General features: G+C 42.2%; 1 protein-coding gene across 1 annotated transcript in view; it reads right to left on the reverse strand.

Annotated features, from left to right (window-relative positions):
• Window positions 1-12668, reverse strand: part of vsnl1a (visinin-like 1a) — a 32813-nt gene extending 20145 nt beyond the window's left edge. Inside the window, exons 1-2 of the mRNA XM_071920015.2 lie at window positions 12564-12668; window positions 4821-4987 (exon numbers count right to left, since the gene is read on the reverse strand). Coding sequence (XP_071776116.1) covers window positions 4821-4982 — 162 coding nt within the window. The 5' untranslated portion in view covers window positions 4983-4987; window positions 12564-12668. The remainder of the gene's footprint in view (window positions 1-4820; window positions 4988-12563) is intronic.
• Window positions 12669-18872: the final 6204 nt, after the last annotated feature.

Raw genomic sequence — 18872 nt, forward strand, 5'->3', positions numbered from 1 at the left:
TATTGTATTTTGTATTTCATTATCATATGATCTTATGTATTTTATGCCATTTACTTTTAGCACTACAGTGTGTCCCTCCCTGTTCTATAGAGAGGAATGACTGAATGAATCATGTTTAGTGTGTGTTCAATCATTGGCATGCGTGAGTGCCACTGCTGTCTCTGGATGCGTCGGGTGTGTTCACTGGGAAAAATCTAGGGGCAAATCTATCACCTTAGCATTTCAGGCAGTGTCGTTATCCTGTTACAAATGGCTCCCAGAGTGCTTGGCGTGTCAGGGATGAGAAATTTCACACACTGTGGCATGCAAACGCTTGAGTGTGAATTGTCACGGAAACCCCTCTTCCGTTTTTTATATCGCTGTCTGGAATTGGCAATACCACTTAAAGGGAAAATCCAAAAGAGAACAAAACTTATGTCGGTCATTTTTACGATATTGGATAGTTTAGTCAAGATTTGTGAACATTAACAAGTCTGTCGCAAAGCTAAAAATGAGACAGACAAGATACTAATCTTGGAGACATTGTGATAGCACCCAGAGTGATTTTACAAAGACATGGGGATACATTTTCTTGGCATTGCAATGAAGTTAAAGGAATAGTTCACCCAAAAATGAAAATTCTGTCATCATCTACTCACCCTCATGCCAGTTGAAACACAGGTGAAGTTTGTCCATATAACACACAGGGAGGTTGCCAGCACAACTCCATAGCAGCCTTCTCCAAAACCACTGAAGTCAGTGGGGACCAGTTCTTCAGAGATCCAAAAAGACCTACAGTATATTTACACCATCATTTAGTGCAAATCTTAACTACAGCTGATTGATTTGCAACAAATAATGGTGTTTAGGTCTTTCGATTCACAGTGTGATTGTTTGGCTGTTTTTGTTTTGGAACTCTAAAGAACCGGTCCCCATTGACTTCAGTTGTTTTGGAGAAGGCTGCTACGAAGTTGTGCTGGCAACCTCCCTGTGTGTTATATGGACTAACAAATTTCACCTGTGTTTCATTTGGCATGAGGGTGAGTAGATGATGACAGAACTTTAATTTTTGGGTGAACTATTCCTTTAAGCTCATTTGGATGTAAAATATAAAACAAACACTATGACTCCAAAAATCAGCCACATGTTCATTGTCAGTGGAACAGGTGTTGACAACTGATGTGGTTTCTCTATAAAATTATGGATTAGAGCATCAGGTTTTTGCTTCATGATCACAAATGTTGAATGAACTAAGATGAAGGCAACTTTTAACTGACTTCTGTTTTAGGGTGATGAGTTCTGCTTTAAGAAAACCAATGCAACAAATCTCAGAGGCATCGTTTTCATCATTTCTACTTAGATAAATATATCAAGGTGATTTGTATTTATTCAAAAATGAATAAATCCAAATCCAAAAATGGGTTTAATTAGGTTTTTTTCACAAGCAATCAACCAAACAAGCCGCAGTACAGGAATAGAAGTATATTCTATTTCCATCCATCCATCCATCCTACTGACCACAGTGAGGGATTAGGACTGATTACATTACCGTAGAATATGCACTTAAATAAACTTTTATCTGATTTTACATGTTCATTTTGGAATTCATCATATTTAGTGATTTTTTTCCTAATCATATTCCATGTAATTCATCACTCCCCAGCCCCGATCATAGGAAACCATTAAGAGCGGTAATACCGGTTACAGAGCACACAAAGAAAAATAATATAACCTACACCCCAGCAGCAAATATGAATATCACAGACGTGCCCTTAGATATGCACACCCATTATTTCCAACCGACACGCTGCACCCGCTTTCTCTCTCTTTGCCTTTTTTCTTCCTCTCTTTCTGATCTTCAGTGGCCTCTCCCGCTTCCTCTCTCTCTCTCTCAACCTGTCTTCATCGCTTTGTCCCTCTCTCTCTCTTTTCACAGCTTGAGAGATGATTACTCCTACAAAGGCAGTGGGAATTAAAGGAGCGAGAGGCCGAGAAAAAAAAAAAAAAGAGAACAGTGCGTCTGTGTCCTAGTAAAACAGTACATTAACTCCAGGAAGGCAGCCGAGTGGAGGTAATACTGCGTTTAGCACATTGGCAGAAAAGGCATCTGGACAATTGGCACAGGTGCACTAGTGTGTGAATGTGGACCGATCTGAAGGCATGCTGACAAGAGCAGGAGGGTAGAAACTAAAGAGATATGGAGAGAGAGAGGGGGAGGGAGAGAGAGAGAGACAGAGAGAGAGGGAGAGAGGGAGGAGGAGAGAGATAACACAAGCCAGAGATCAACCATCCCCCATCTCAGTGCACAGGTGTAAGGTGAACCGAGCTTATCTCATGCATGCATGCACATGGAGGGACATCCACCCACACACACACACACACACAACTCATATCCCATCACTCCATTGTATGACTGTATTTGAGCTAATGACTAATAAATAATGTAAGCCCACTTTCTTTCGCTCGCTTACTTTTCCTGTCTCTGCCCCTCTCTCTGTTTCTCGCTTTCACCGACGCTTTTCCCTCTCCCTCCCACTAAACATATGACCCCCACCACACACACACACACACACACACACACATGCAGGCACACAAACACACACACACACAGTCACTCTTCACAGGAACAATCTGTCCCGCTAATGTGAGGTCGCGGCAGACCGTTTTCCCACTTATCAGCCCTTTGGATTTAAATAAAGCCCTATCACTGATACACTGTTGCCTGGAAACACAATAGGATGCATCAATAATAGGATTTACCCAGCAGCCTACAAGACCCCTTTGGATCCGAGCTGCGTTGCCCCCTTTGTGCGGCTGCAGATTTTCCTCCCACTGTTGCTCGTGTGCCGTCATATTATATTGTAAAGAGATTTTAGGGGATATTCCATCAGATTTTTATTTTTTTGTGTGCGTGTGTATCCGTTTATCAGAGCTGCCAACTCTCCCTTATTTCCCAGGAGTATAGGTTATTTTTGTAGTTCAATTTTAAAAGGATTTCGATGCTTTTCAGTGTAAGGTTTTACGTAAGACAAATTGGTCCAAATGGAAAATGTCATTTGTGGTGTTGACAGATGTGCTTTATCCCTTTTTTTTTGTTTTGTTTCCTTGGCACCCACTCCTCGACTTCTTTTTTGTTTCCACTGGATTTTTTTTTCCCACTTTCTCCTCCGGTCTCAGCTGAAGCGTGAGCTCCGATGGCATTTAGAAGGAAGCGTGCCCATGACCTCGGTACCCGGGCTCGTCTTATGTAACTGTGCAGCCCCTCTGGTTATGAGGCATTTCCTGGCGCCAATGATAAAAGATTAATGCCGGCTATTCTTACACGACTCAGAAAGCGCAGCTTGTCGTAGCCTCTTGCGAAGTCGGCCTCGTTTAAGGATACAAGGGGATCTGGAGGAGCGAGATGTGGAGATAAGCTTGTTGTAACTCAGTGAGGGACAGATTACAGCCAAGTGTTAAGAGCGTATCAGATTAGCGGCAGATTTTGATTAAAGCAGCCTAACGGCACCTATAATTCACGGGTTTAATTCTATTCATTTCCACTAAGAGTTTGTCGATATCACCATATGGTAATCTGATACACCAAGTACTTTCTACTGTCCTTTTTATTCATTATTTTATACAGTAATTGTTGTAGTAGCAGTAGTAGCAGTAACAGAAGCAGCAGTAGTATGAATATTAGTTAGTATTAGTATTAGTATTAAGTCTATATAAGTCTAATAGCCATTTTATCGCTATACTATCATAATTTCTTTCATTATGAGATGATCATTATTCTATTTCTATCTTTGTGTCCCTCCCTGTTTTGTGTGAATGAATGAATGGATGAATGAATGGATGAATAAATTCACTTAGAAGAAATCCAGCCACAAAGCTCTATCAGAGGTAATGACATACAGTCGGCTGCACATTAGCATGAACAGATAATCATCTGAGAGCTTCTGATATCTGCTTCTCCGTTGGTTTTCTGCCCAGATACAGGAGGGGCGAATGAGAACATGGCAGGATGCCTGCTTAAATCTAGTACCAAATTAATAACCGCAACACAATTTTAGTTCCCCAATGGTTATGGTGCTGATACAGAATATATTCATGTGACCCCCCACCAACCCTGTTAATACAAATTTTGGGAACACCCACTGAGAATGACTTTTGTTGGTCTGCTGACAATTTTGTGTTAATAATAGCTAATATTTGACTTCTGCTAATGATTCTGCTGCTACTACTACAACTACTACTATTATTATTACTGCTGCTACTGCCACTACTACTACTACTACTACTACTATGGCTATGACTAGTACTACTACTAGTACTACGACTACTACTACTACTAAATTTACTAGTGCTGCTACTACGACTAGTACAACAACAACTACCACTACTACTACTAGACTTACTGCTGCTGTTACTACTACTACCACTACTACTACTATCAATTAAACAGAGCTCTATGCAACTTATACTATAACCTTTTCTATTCTAGGCCCACCGAATTCTACTGTACTCAACTCAAATCCACTCTACTCCACTCTGCTCTACTCAACTCCTTGTCACTCTACTCTGATACATGACACTCACTCTCACACTACATTCAATCTCCTCTAATTAAACCTAAACTCACTGTTGGTAATATTTCTTGTGCTCTACTGAACTCTAGTCAACTCCACTCTAAACTCTATACGCTATGTTTACTAAAATAAATGTCTGTGTGTGTGTGTGTGTGGGGCAGGGTTTGGTGTGTGCATACAAATGAGTGAGTGGTATTGCTTGTGTGTGTGTGTGTGCGTGTGGCGCGGCGCCTCCCTCGACGGGCTGACAGCGAGCGTGCGGAGACTCACCTTGACATAGAGCTGCTGGAACTCCTCCAGGTTGAGCCGGCCGGTGGGACAGTCCTTCAGGAAACCCTTGTACCACTGCTTCAGCTCGTGTTCGTTAAATTCCGTACTCTTCACCAGATCCTCCATCACTTCGGGGGTCAGCTTGCTGTTCTGTTTCCCCATTTTGTCTGCCGAAAAGGATGGCACAGGGCACACACACACACACACACACACAGACATGCACACACACACCCCAACATGGCATAAATGCACAAGCGACCACACACACATACACACACACAAAATTAATTATGATGGGCATTTTTTCATTTAACACAGAACATAAAGCTGTGCCTCTTTACAAAATAGGTGTTATGAACCTGAAAGTCTGAAGGCCTTTTTGAAGTGTGACTCATCGGGCCTGAGAAGCTGCAATTTCTAGAGAACAGCAAAACTGCAAGCCAAAGCTTCATCTAAAAATAAGCTTCAAAACAAATGCAGTGTAATATGAGGCGCCAAAAAACTGTCACATCTTGGAAATTAGTCTTGTTCTGTTTTTTTCTTTCTTTGTTCGGGACTTGGTTTAATTGGGTCATATTGTAAGACATTCAATTTCCCTATGTTGTGTTGAGTTTGTTTGAGCAGCTTAATTTAGATTTTTTGTTTGTTTTTTTCATTTTTACAGGAATTTTAAACCCTTGAAATCCTTCCAATCAGTTTACATCATCTCTCTCACGGTCCAGTATTGTGACTATTTTGGGTGTGAAAACGTATTCTTCACGTTCATTCACGAAATATACCATTAACTGTACTGTACTATACTATATTTATTTGAAAAAACACCACGAAGCAACATCATGAAGCTTATTATTTTTTATCCCGAGAGATGACACATTTGAAAAACATGAAATGTGAATAGTACGAACCCTTTCATCACAACAGTCCTGATGTTATCGCACAATGCGGTGTTGCTCACCAGTGTTACATCTTAATGGGTTTAATACAGTCATGTCATAATGGACCGGGGGCATAAAGATGGCGACATTCAGTCTTCCCAGTGCACTGCGCTGTCTGTGCAAAGTTCATCATTCAAAATATGAAAAAATATTTAGGATCCAGCCTATAAAAGTTTTTTTTCAAGCAAGACTTATGCTACCTAGTATCCTTTAAAAAGTACCATTATTTGTTTTAACTTTCCTACTATCAATGCTTTTGCAAGAGAACAGTCATTTTATTCTTTTGAAATGTTGGATCTCATTTTCAACTCTCATGGTCAAATGAAACTCTTTGATTGTTGACGTTTGGACAGTTTGCACAGAGGGAAGGGTGAAGATGACGTCAAACCATGTTGAAGTTGTTAGTCCGCTGTGACTTTTTTGAGAATCCCAAGTGTGTTGTGGCGTTTAATGTCCCTTAACTTCTCCGCTGGCAGCTGCTTACATCCAGCTGTCTCTGTGTCTAGCTGATCTATCTGCACGCTGCACGGTGCTGCTGCTGCTGCTGCTGCTGCTTTACTGGCACTTGGGCCTTGATTAGTTCATTAACCAACCCCTAATTACCATAATTAGAAAAAGATGGTTAGACTTTTAGAACATTTGTACACTTTCTCTCTGCTGAGACGTTTTATGAATCGCATTTTGTGTGAAAAGGCAAAGGGAGCACAAAGGGATGCCAGGCGCTATCAGTGCCAATCTGTCTTGTTTAGGACTGAAGTCTTTGTAATGTGAGGTGGCTGTGAGGCTGCAGAGGGGCGAGGGACAGAGACACAGGCAGCCATGCAACCGTGCTGCTGTGCTGCTGTTGTGTACTCAGGCCCGCGATGCTGGCAGCATCCTCGATGGTTCACTTTCAAGAGTGTTTCTTAAGCCTCCATCCGAATGGGATTCTGCTGGGAATAGGGTTTGTATTGTTTTATTATGAAAGAAGATTGTCTTTTTCCACATGAGCCCCAATCCACAGGCCTGAAATTATTTTGGAAGGTTGTGTGATTGGGGGGGGAGGAGGGGGGCGCTGGGTTGGTGGATCTGTTTTGTCTGAGTGAAACCAGACAGAATAGTCATTCTTACAAATTCATTCATCCTGTTAACTTCAAATAAATGAAAAGTGCAATTAAACTACTCCTCATTTTGCTAGGGCCCCTTGGAACCCTCTCAAGGATCCCAGGGAGGCCCTGGACCCCAGTTTGGGAACCATTTGTCTAAAGTCTTTGTTTTGTATTTATACGCATGCCATTCTTTTCTGAATCCTATCTAATAAAGCAGAAGTCCCATGAAAAAAAAAAGCTTTTGCCCAGACTCATCTACAAGTTCACTAATGGCTTGAGGTTCATGAACGTACAAAACCGAAGGCAAATGATACGATGGGAAAGGCCATATCAATTAATTAGGCCCCCACACTGCCTACAAACAAAATGAGCAACACATAAAAAATAAATTCACTTATTATAATTGAAATCACTGTAGATATGAAGCCTATTCCCACATTGTAATATGACTTCAGGTTATTTAATTTGGTTATGTGAATTTCCAATCACCCACTGCTAAGAGGTAAAGAGAAAAATGATTATTCATCGATGCAACACTGCACCAATTTCAGAAAAAAAACAATCCAATTTCAATTCATTTCATGGCTTATGGAAGGTAGAGATGAAAATCCACACTTCCATAACCAGAGAATGACAGAGACAGAGAGAGAGAGAGAGAGAGAGAGAGAGAGAGAAAAAAAAAAGAGAGAGAGAGAGAGAGAGAGAGAGAGAGAGAGAGAGAGAGAGATCGAAGCAGCCTATCCAATAACCAAAAACCATGAATACAAAGCCATCCAATAAGACTGGCAGCGGCTCAGCGGCTCCCTGGCTGCTCCAGGCCTGAGCCCTGGTTTGGATGTCACTCTGCCTGATGTATGAACTGCGATGGTCGCTCTCTGTCCTTGGAAATGGCCCGTGCGGCCGGACAGCCTCGTCCCCCGGGACCAGGAAACACGCTGGATGGATGCCCTCACTATCAGCTGAGCCCCTCAAGGCTCCCGACCGACTGAGACTGAGCAAAACATATCTCACCGAACAGGTGCTGAGAAATGTCACATCTAGGAACGAACTAAGATGAATTAACAAAGGATTAGTAGCATTTTTGACTGTGTAATTGTGTATGTGTGTGAGTCATCTCATCTACCCCTCATTACATTTCAAAAGGCTATTTTATCACCTCCATTCATACAAATCAAGGCACTATTCTTTTCGCTTTGTACTAAAAAACATCACCAGAAAACTGGAAACCAGACATGTTTGGACAATCCGCTTAGGAAGCCTTGATTACAAAACTACTGTCCACAGAAGTTACAGTGGATATCATGGGAGGTCTGCTAAGAATTATGGGCCGTTTGGTGAGGTAAGACACTTCAGTACATAAAGCCAGATTCATTCATCCAGAGGGTCGGGCCCTTCTCTCACTCAGTGGCCCCTGAATCATTGCCAACTTCTTCCCCTACATCTGCAGCTCCTAATAGATGTAACTGCACTGTAAGTAGGCTGCGTAGTACTATGTTCTATAGATCTGGGTGATACTCTTATCTGCTGGGCATGACACAGATTTAGAGGATCTGAGTCAGCTTGGGAATTCAATCAGCTCGGGTGTACAGAAGTGTTTCCATATATCACTGCTGTCCGGTGAAAACCTTGTATCTCCAAATCATCAACTTGTCAGGGACTAAAAAAAAAACAGCCTCGTGTTTCGCTTGACCACCAAGCATTTTTGACTTCACTCAATTGGTAAATGCCTTCTTTAGTCTTTATCCTTTAGTTTAAAAAAAGAAAATCACCAAAACTGGAGTCAAGAGGTTTTCACCCGACAGCGAGGATATTCAGTTAGCAGCGGTGGATCAGTACAGCAAGAAAACTGACACTACTTCTACAGAAAGTGTGAAATAAATTTGAAAAATCCTTTGTAAATCAGTCAGTTTTTTCGTCAACAAACACAGTCATCTAACATTTAAAATTACTTTTTTTGATATATTAAAGTGCTGCTGCACCCTGCATGAGAGGAACCAAAACAGGGACAGATTCTTGTACATCAGTGCGATTTTCCATTTTTTTGATGGGTGTTTGTAATTTTGTTTTTTGTTCCATGTGTTATAGTGTTGGCTATCATGCTAAAATTGTTGCTATTTGAATACTCTGTCATAATAAAAGCATTGATTTGAAACATTGCCTCTATTCATGTTTGCGTTTGAAGAGCGTGGGGGCAAGTTATAGTGTTCCTTTCATTTTCACCTCTCTTTTAGCTGTGGTAGCAAATTTTCAGCTGTGGTTGCCCACAAAACGGAAACACTCACACACATTACAGAGTAGAGTATGTCCGCTGATGATGACTGCAGAGAGAAATCTTTACGAACAGGCACTTAAATATTCGACAAAGTTTTCCCCTTCCAAGTTTGACCACTATAAACCTAGCTTCTTGGCCTATAAGTGCTCAGCCATCAGGAACACCACCGGTACAGACAGCTGTTGTGTGAGAAGACTCTCTCACTGATGCACCGACACAGTCAGGGGAAGCAATACACTCTGACAGCAAGTTGCTAACACTTTTCTGTTACAATACAAGCTGTCAGTCAAGATGGAATGAGCCTCAAGACAGCAGCTACAGCAGGAGACAGATGTGTCCCAAGAGAGCTGCGAGCACAAGATGCATCACAGTCTTGCCATCCATTTCAGTGTAGGTGCTTGTGCAATGTGCGTGTGTGTGTGTGTGTGTGATAGAAAGAGAGAGAGACTGCATGTGCATTTATTTGTATTGTGAGTGTGTGTATGTTTGTGAATGTGCGTGTGCTGTCTTATGTGCTTGTGAGTGTCCATTGCATGCCAGAACTACAGAAATCATTAAAAATGTACTTAAAGTTTTGCTCATAAAACATTAAAAGGCATCATAAGCACATTGTAAGTACCTTATAACCTCATCACATGATCAAACATGCTATCATGCACACAATGTACAAAACCTATGTATAATGTAGAAAGGGACTAAATACTTCCTGGGGCAACTGTATAACTGAAACTGTCTCATAACATAATCACACACGATTCATAATTTTTTTATGAAGCATGCAAACGTCTGATGTGGTAATAAAAGTAAGAATTGTGCACATTCACTTATATTTACAATGTGCATATGATGCCTCACAATGCATCATAATGCAAGCGTTACTCATTACTCAATCTGCCTTCATTCATACAACGGGCAGCAGAGCTGAATGCTGAGACGTTCGCCTACACCTGGATCTGTATTCTGTCTGTGTGCTGCAGGTTTTTAAAATGGTAATCGTCTTCAGGGGCAACCTGGCTTAAAGTCGCAATGGAACACAAAATGACTTTATTCATATTGTTAGCTAATTCTCCATTTCGTAACGTAGTTTTTGTTGCATTTTTATATCATAATGCCATTGCTTTTACTTCCTGGAAAACAGCATATTTGAAGTAGTTTCTTCCTGGCATACCAGTAGGTGTACATAACCCCCCCCCCATAGCTGCCATCATATAAAACCTGCAACTTCACAACTTTCAAATAGACATGAGTGACAACATAGCAGGTGGTGCTTTTTTGGGTGTTCACTAGTGAAAACCCTATTTCCTTTTCCTAAACTTGGTCCTGGTAGGGACTCAGTGTCTTGCTCAAGGAAACTCCAGCAGGGAGGATGTTTGCCAACATGGGGTCTTGAGCCCGGGTCGCCTGGTTGAAGGAGGGTCTCTCTAGCGACTTGCCATCATAGGTTTGAAATGTCATCTCCCTACACATTCTCCAGCTCAAATTTCCATACTTTTTCCAGACCTTCGCACATTTTGGCCTGCGTTCAACCTGATACCCACTGATACGAGCTGAGTGATATGATAGGCCACTACACTCTATAGCTGAACATAATGCTTCACAACAACAAATATCACTATATGTGTATCGGAGCTGAGCAACACATATTTTTAAATACTTTTTTGTGCAATTTCCCAAATTTTCAAGACCTGGAAATGATCAAATGCCTCTTCCATACTTTTCATTCCCGTGCCAATACCACACTTTCCACATTTTCAATTCCTGTCATTCGCTCATCCCTCCTGTCACTCTCCACCATTAACTATCTAATAATCAGAAATGCAATAAAAACAATCTTTGTGACTGTGAACAAAACCTCTGTGTGCTCCCAGTAGCCATCAATGAGTGCTGGATAGTCAGGCCAGAGGCGATAATGGTGAAATCCCTTCCCCATTCTCCAGCTTACTCAGGTACATTTTCATACAGATAGAGGGGAAAGTGCACTACTAGTAAAAGGTGAATGAATGAGAAGAATTATGTTGTAATTCATTGCAAAACAGGACAATATACAAGAAAACTGTGTGATTTGAGGGGGATGCAGAGGGAAGACACCCTCCTTAGCACAAAAATATTGTTCATTCTTGATTTTATGCATCAGTTACTCATATCTCCTAAAAACAGACCAGCATTACATAATCAGCTAATGCCAGTGCTTTATTATAGCTTGAGAGAGATGAGCACCATCACATAGCACCCGGTCTGGGACAGCATGCACTGGGTCTGTCTGCAGTGCATTGCAGAGCACCATGCTGACTTCAGACCTGAGTCATAGCCCTTTGTCTTGTAGTCCAGTGGGGCCACACCAGTGCAAAATAACACCACTCACAGCTACTGTTGCGTATCAGCGCCGTGGTATCGACTGTCAGAGACGCAAAGGTATATTGTCAAATGAGTAATTTTACAGTCCTGTGAACAACCAGCAGATCTGCCCCTGAGCCAGGCGTATTACGTAACACTCTGTCCCTTTGCCATCGTTTTCCAACAGGGGGATGACCTTGAGAGGCAGGCAGAGCCCGAGCACGACACCACCAGAGAGGGAAAAATGGTGCAATTTAAGGGTTTGATTCAATGCTGTGGCATATCTGGTGGCTTGTCAGTGTAATTCTGCTGTCCAAAAAATCTGAGGGGGGTGTAGGGAGGGAGGGGGGTGGGGGGTACTAAAAGCACAGAGAGCTGGATAAGATGTGGTCATGCCTTCATTTGCAAAAAGTAACCCATTGGTGGCAATAATGTGCTTCCCAGTGAGGATGCTGTAGGTTGAGGAGACCCCTGCCCACCCCCCACCCCACTCTCCACTGCCCCCACCCCACTCTCCACTCCCCCCGCCCCCCCTCTCTCCCCTGCCTCCAACATCAGCACCACGGACCAGCAGCGCCAAACTACTAGGATGTATCACACCACATCGTGTCATATCGTGCCACATCGTGCCAAACACACCCACCCACGCAATATCCAAACGCCTAACCTAGAAACTGCATTGATCATCACACAATGAATGAGCCAATCGCCACCGATGACCAATCGATCCGTCTCGGTCTCTTCACTTTTGTCACTGCATCGAAAGCCTCATACATGTGGAAGCAATGAGACAAGACCCTGTTTATTTATTGCTAATTAACTGTAATTTTGCGTGCAAAACATGCAAATGTAGTGGGGTAACGCTAACAGAGCTGCAAAGGCGATATTGATCTATGATATATTTCATTACTTTAATTTAGTTATCACTAATACGGACCTCATCCCGCCAATAAATCCATAAATTGATCTTTTGAAAGTAAATGGACGCATGCACCATGTTGCATCATGAAGAACCCATAGGCTACATAAAACAACCTGATAAGTCCATGCGTAAAAGATGTATATTTTTTTGTTTCCATGCATAAAATGAATCCTAAAACACAGAGCATCCTACCTTGCGAGAGTGCGAAGTCAACGGGAGAAGTCCGGTCTGTTGTTTGGAGTGGATAAAGCCTGCGAGGACGGAAAAAGACGCAATTCAAACGCTTGAAGCTGCTCTTCTGTCGACCCTCTTGGATCTTGAGATGTTAGTTTTCTTCCTTCTTATTTTTTCTTTTCTTCTTTGGAGGAGAAAAGTCAGCCTGCACGAAAGTCACCGGTGCCGTCCGTAGGATGCTGCAAAACACACTGCTGCTGATACTAAGTAGTCCAGAGAGGAGTGTGCATCTCTCTCTCTCTCTCTCTCTCTCTCTCTCTCTCTCTCTCTCTCTCTCTCTCTCTCTCTCTCTCACTCACTCACTCACTCTCTCTCTCTGTATTGCATGGCAAGGCAAGAGGATCCGTGTTTTAGTGGAGTGAAGCACTATAGGACAAGAATGATATGGACACAAACACTACTACATCCATAACACTGCTGTGCCAATTTCTGCTGAAAACACGGCCAATTATGCATTTTTTTAAATCCATTTTAGCACAGAGCCAAATATACTCATCTTCTAAACCAATAATTATAATGAGAATCCATCAGGATCAGGAATAAACAACAGGCAAAGTGGATGCTGCGGCCTGACAGCTCTATAATTTCGCGCCAGTTAGTTTCACACCGCAGGTAGCAGAACTAGCTAGCTGAACTGATAGCTGTCATAAACTGGCTAGTAGTTTGATAGCTTTAATAGCTGACCACGCTTAATTTAAAAGGTGAGTAGTAGGAATGATAAATAAAGAATTAATATAGACATAAAGGAGTACTTTTTAAAAGCTGGCTCATTAGCTAATTTCAGAGTATTTAATGGAAGGTAAACCCACCTGAACTCAGTTTACCTAGCGACCTTTTTATTGCAGAATTGAGCTTTCTTACCGTTTTTTTTTTTTTTTTTAGGTATCGGTAGATATAAGTTAATAGTATTCTTCATAGTACGTATGATCAATTTGAGGTAAGTTATATGAAAGTAGTGTCTTTTAAGGGGAAAACGAGTAAATTAATGCCTTTCCGAGTTATAACCGATTTGTGTTTATGTTGGTGATTTAGCTAACAGACCACAGCTAGCATGTCATGTTTACACCAGCAAAGCTAACGAATAACTTAAGAAATGCTTAAAGTACACTTTCACAAACCAGGAAACTGCACATTTCAACTGTAGGTTGAAGGTAGACTGTAGGTTTGTTTAGCTACTTGCAGATACTAAATATTCTCTGTGAACTTACTTTTTCTTAACAAGCTAGCATAGTTTAACTAGGTAAATGAGACAGATAAGCCGGTCAGGTGACACAACACACAAGCTTTATCTTGTCCATAAAGCAGTTTAAAGTCAGATTTACTCTAACATTTACTAGGAATTTCCCTTGGTGAGTTGATACACTTAATAAATACGAGGGAAAATATAGAGGGATAATTTATGAAGTAGAGGCTGTCAACAGGAGACTAGTAAAAGGAGAAGACAAGGTAATATAGCAGTAGTTAGACTCAGTATATTGTACACAATATACACAGATACAATATTACAATTTAAACAATAACCCACGTGGAAATACAGGTTTGTTTTGCTTAAACATTTAAAACATGCCCAGTGTGTGACACCAAGAGTGGCCTAGTGATTAGAGAGTCTTCCCAGTAACAGAAAGGTCACATCCCATCAACACCCGTGTGTCCTGAAGCCCTACCTGCTCACTTATTTTAAGTCACTGGATATGAGCATCAGCTAAATACCTAAAATGTAAACAAACCTTTTACACCCTCAAAATATATGGAATTCTCACTTTTAGCTGTCACATACTGTATCGAAAAGTATGTGAAGCATGAGAGTTGTCTTCAGTCCAAGCAAAGTGTGGTGGAAATATTTCATGAGGGACTACTCTTTGTACTACAGTCACAAAGTGAGGAAGTAATGCAGAAGTGGCTGATGGGTGACAGTGCAAGTCTGCAGTGTGTCTTGTAATCTCCTATTCTGCCGGCTAGTGTCATCCTGGCATCCTGAATATTGAATAGACTTCATGCTGTGTAACGTTCTGTTCAGGTGTAGTAAATCTGCTAACTGAATATTATGCTGTTGGGTCCCATTTTCCCTTTGAAGGTTCGCCGTGGGATTCCTTTCATGTGTTGGAGACTCAGCTTTGGTCTCAGGTGAGTTACTGTAGCCATAATGGACTCATACAACAAAGCACGTGTCCCTGTTAATGCATATGGAAATATAGATTGTAGCACAGACTGAAGTTTACAAGATTTTCATCTTAATGCTTAGGCACCATACTGTAATAATCATATTAAAAGAAGCAACATCCATTACACTTTTTCCTTTGAATCAGTATTAGATTTAGACATTATTTCTAGTTTGAAATGTAGTCTATTTCTTTTAACATGGCCTAGGTTTTTCTAAAAATGTAAATTTGACTTGAAACAGTGTTATTTAGCAAAAACAAAGCTATGCATTTGAGAGTGGCAGTTCTTGACGTGATTGTGTTTTTTTATATGAATAACTCTTCTTGATCTGAGCAGCATGGCCTTCAGATGCAGTGTTCACACTCGGGCTGTTTTGATTTTAGGTTTAGCAGATAGAAGAGAATGGATAAAATCACACAAGAAGTTATCAGCCCGCAAACTGAGAGCGAGCCTACCTCACCACTCTCTCCCAAACGACCAAGGACAGATTGCATGATGACAAACCACCACAGTGGAAAAATCAGTTTTGAGTTTCCAGAGCTTCTGACGTTTCGGAAAACTGAAGGCTCCGCATCATCGCCGAATACTTTCCAGAAGAATACAGGCCTAATATGCACAGCAGAATGTGGGCGTGAGGATATACAGCATGAAAAACATCAACGTGACGACACTAAATTGAATGTCACCCCCATGACTAAGGTGACTACTTCACACCCTGACGATAATACACACACAGGATCGTCTGAAGTCTGTTTTATCACAGCTGAGAGACACTTCCTACATCTGGGGAAAGATGAGGAGCTTCCAGTTATTGAAACTGACAAGCTCAACTCATACCCGGGAGATGATGCAGGAGGTGTGTTAGCAGAGTTTCACACTTCAAATGACACAAGAGCTGATACTTCCACTTGCCATGATTGCGAACGGCTGGGGAAATCACTTGAACACGAGCCCCCTGGTGGTGGCAGCCTTCCTTCTGGATATGATGAAGATAGAAGGCAGGGGCAAAATTATGCCAGTCAAATCCAAGCAATCACCCTTGGTTTAAGTGAGCATGAGGAGGTCAGATGTCCAACTGATTGTGACTATGAAGATGCGCTACATGACGTAGATATTTATAATGCAACGGGCAAATCTGCTGAAGTTGAAGCGAGTAATCAGAAGCAGGATGAGCAAGGATTTGGTGAGAATATCTTCCTCAACAAGGAAGAAGAAGAGGCCAGGATCCACACATCTCCCAGTGATTATGGAGGCTCTAAATCATCCCACTCTCACGCTGAAGCGAGCCCCTCTGGGAACTTGGCAGAAGCAAGAAAAACTGACCAAGAAAATTTAGCAAGATGGGAGAGTGATGTAAAAGAAAATGTAGCTGTCTGTGATGGGGAAACAAAAGGCCAAGTTAATGAGACTGGCATGAGCAGTAACTCCAACCCTGGTGCTGCTGAATGTGCTGAGGGATCAATTGTTTCTTGTGATGTGGTATTAGCCAGAAATATTACGGGTTATGGGACTGAGACCAGTGCGAGTCTTGAAACTGATTACCTCTGTGGTGCAAGAGGGGGGCATGCTGCTGGCAAGATGATAGCTGAAGCTTGGAGTGAAACGGCTGATCACACAACAGAGACTCCAATGCCTGCAAGAATCAGTCAAGAGCCTGTTGAAGGAGATAATGATGCAGGCGCTTTCAGTGTAATTGACCCAGCAATCTGGAGTGAAACTGACAGGGAGGCTGAAGAGAAACACTGTAACTCGGAGAGCGCTGCAGGTGCAGAATTATCTCCATCAATAAGAGACTCCACTGTACAAACTCCTCTTCCACTGTATTCTAATGTCAGTCCACCTGAAAACAACACAAAGGAGCTTTCAGCTTCTGACCTGAACGGACATTTTAATAACCGCAGCGGAGCGCAGCAGTGCAAAGGTGAAAAAGAGGACACATGTCAGTCATGCACAGAACCGCAGCCTTGCTCCATCCCCACCAATGAGACACATGACAAGACAGGCAAGGAGGGGATCTGTCATTGGAAATCCAGTCCCAGCAGCAGTCCATGCAGTCCCACAAAGCCTTTTACCACTGGGGACGAAAGAAAAGAAAGCCCACCTGATACCATGGGACACCTTTGGGAAGAGCAGTATCAAGCTGGCTGCTTTCCCATCAGCCTAGACAACCTGAAGACACAGGAGGTGGAATATTCACAGACTGAAATTGCAACGATGGATGAGACAACAGAGGGAAAGGCAAGAAAAGAAGTGAGAAGTTTTGGAGGAGAAATGAAAACTGATGCACATGTTAACTTGGTGAAATCAGAGGATGGACTGCTGCAACAAAATAAACAACACAAAGCAGACATGACTGAAATCTCAACTGGCAATTGCATCAGCGACTGGACGGAGGGTAAAATGATTAAATGTGGCAGCAAATCAACACTGCCTATTGAAGATGAACTAGGCATCCTGCTCAGTTGTTTCCCTGATTACCGACACAGAGCTGAGACGTTCATGGTTGAAAATAAAGATGAACCTTTTTCCTCCCTCACTTCTCTTCCACCGAGTGATGCAGTTGTGCCCGGTCTACACGATTTAAGCCATGGATGCTACTCACAAAATGCTGATAACCCCACAGCTCAGCACTGTACTGACAGATTTTCCCCAGTGCCATCTGCCTTCGCTCTCCCTGACCGTGTGCCTGGGGGTTTTGACACTTTCGAAAAGGTCCAGCTCCTGCCAGATGATGATGCTGATGGCCTGGGCCACAGCCCTCTCCTCACCAGCTTGTCCGGGCAGCTGTTGAAAACATCCCAGCGACAACTCCACCACTCCATGCCAGGGGCAGAGAGCGATGACCATAAGGAGATATCAGAAGAGGAGGAGGGAGAGGAAGAAGAGGAGGTGGAAAAAATTGAGGGCCAAGCTGAGAATATGGGAAATGGAAGTTTTAACAGCGGAACCAGGTCCAATGAAGACCCCGATTTTATCTGGACAACACATATCCCAGCTCTAACAAGGCCAGAGCAACAGCCTGGTAGTCAATCAGCCCCTGATTTCTGTGGACACTTCCAGGGTGACTTAAACCCTCAGTTGATGCACTCCACTGTTTCCACTGAGAGACACAATCCAATCTCTGAGGCGAACGACTACCCTAAGTTTGAGATGAAGGAACACTTCGACATGGTCTTAGAAGAGCTGAACTTGTATTTTGAGATCAGTACAAACAATCTTTCAGAAGACAGGGTGTCATCACCCGAACAATGCAGTGTTATAACTGATCCCCAGGAGGAGGGTAACACATCAAACTGCAGAGAGTGCCTCAGCAGCCCAGCAGAGAAACGCCACAGAGACGCATCATCAGGTAGCTGTGCAACAATATACATACAGCATTTACTTTTCAATGCACAATGGGTAAATTCAGCCACTTAATCTGATTGACTCCAACTGTGCTGATAATTCAGCTATAGCAGGAAACACAGTTGGAACAAATCTTTGACCAATCAGAGTACTTACCTACCCATGCTTCATGGATTGGTATGCCATATGTCTTCTCAACATGTTTTCTAACGTTTTTTATTATTATGTATGTACCATAGACTGTAAGGTATGTACACTACTTTTATGAAAACCCTTCAGATGGTACACACTATGTTGGCAACCATTGTATAAAAGCCGTAATGCCCTTTAGGACAGTCTTTTATATGGTATTGGTACTTGGTTGTGCTGACTAGTCTATAACCATCATACCCATAGTCACAGTAAAGAACATCAACTCAGATAATTGCTATGTTCAGCAGCAATTTCCCTTCCCTGCTAGAAAAATGTAGTGTCAAGGCAAATAAAGATTCATCATCTAGCCTTATTACTCATAACAAATAGGATAGGATAATTCCAGTACAATATACTCTATCATACTGCATGTATCCATATAACAGCCATTTTCAGTACCACAGTACAGCAGGTACTGAAATTGACAGCGGAAATAGGTCTGGGAGCAAATCCTACGTTGAGCAATGTATAGTAAATTATCTGCACACCCCGCTGCTCCCAAACATTTTAGAGAGAACACTGTGCTCATGTCACTGAGGCAGGGTGCAGTGCGCTTTCAACTCAGCCAAT

The sequence above is a fragment of the Centroberyx gerrardi genome, chromosome 18 (assembly GCF_048128805.1).
Source record: "Centroberyx gerrardi isolate f3 chromosome 18, fCenGer3.hap1.cur.20231027, whole genome shotgun sequence".
In the NCBI taxonomy this organism is placed as follows: domain Eukaryota; kingdom Metazoa; phylum Chordata; class Actinopteri; order Beryciformes; family Berycidae; genus Centroberyx; species Centroberyx gerrardi.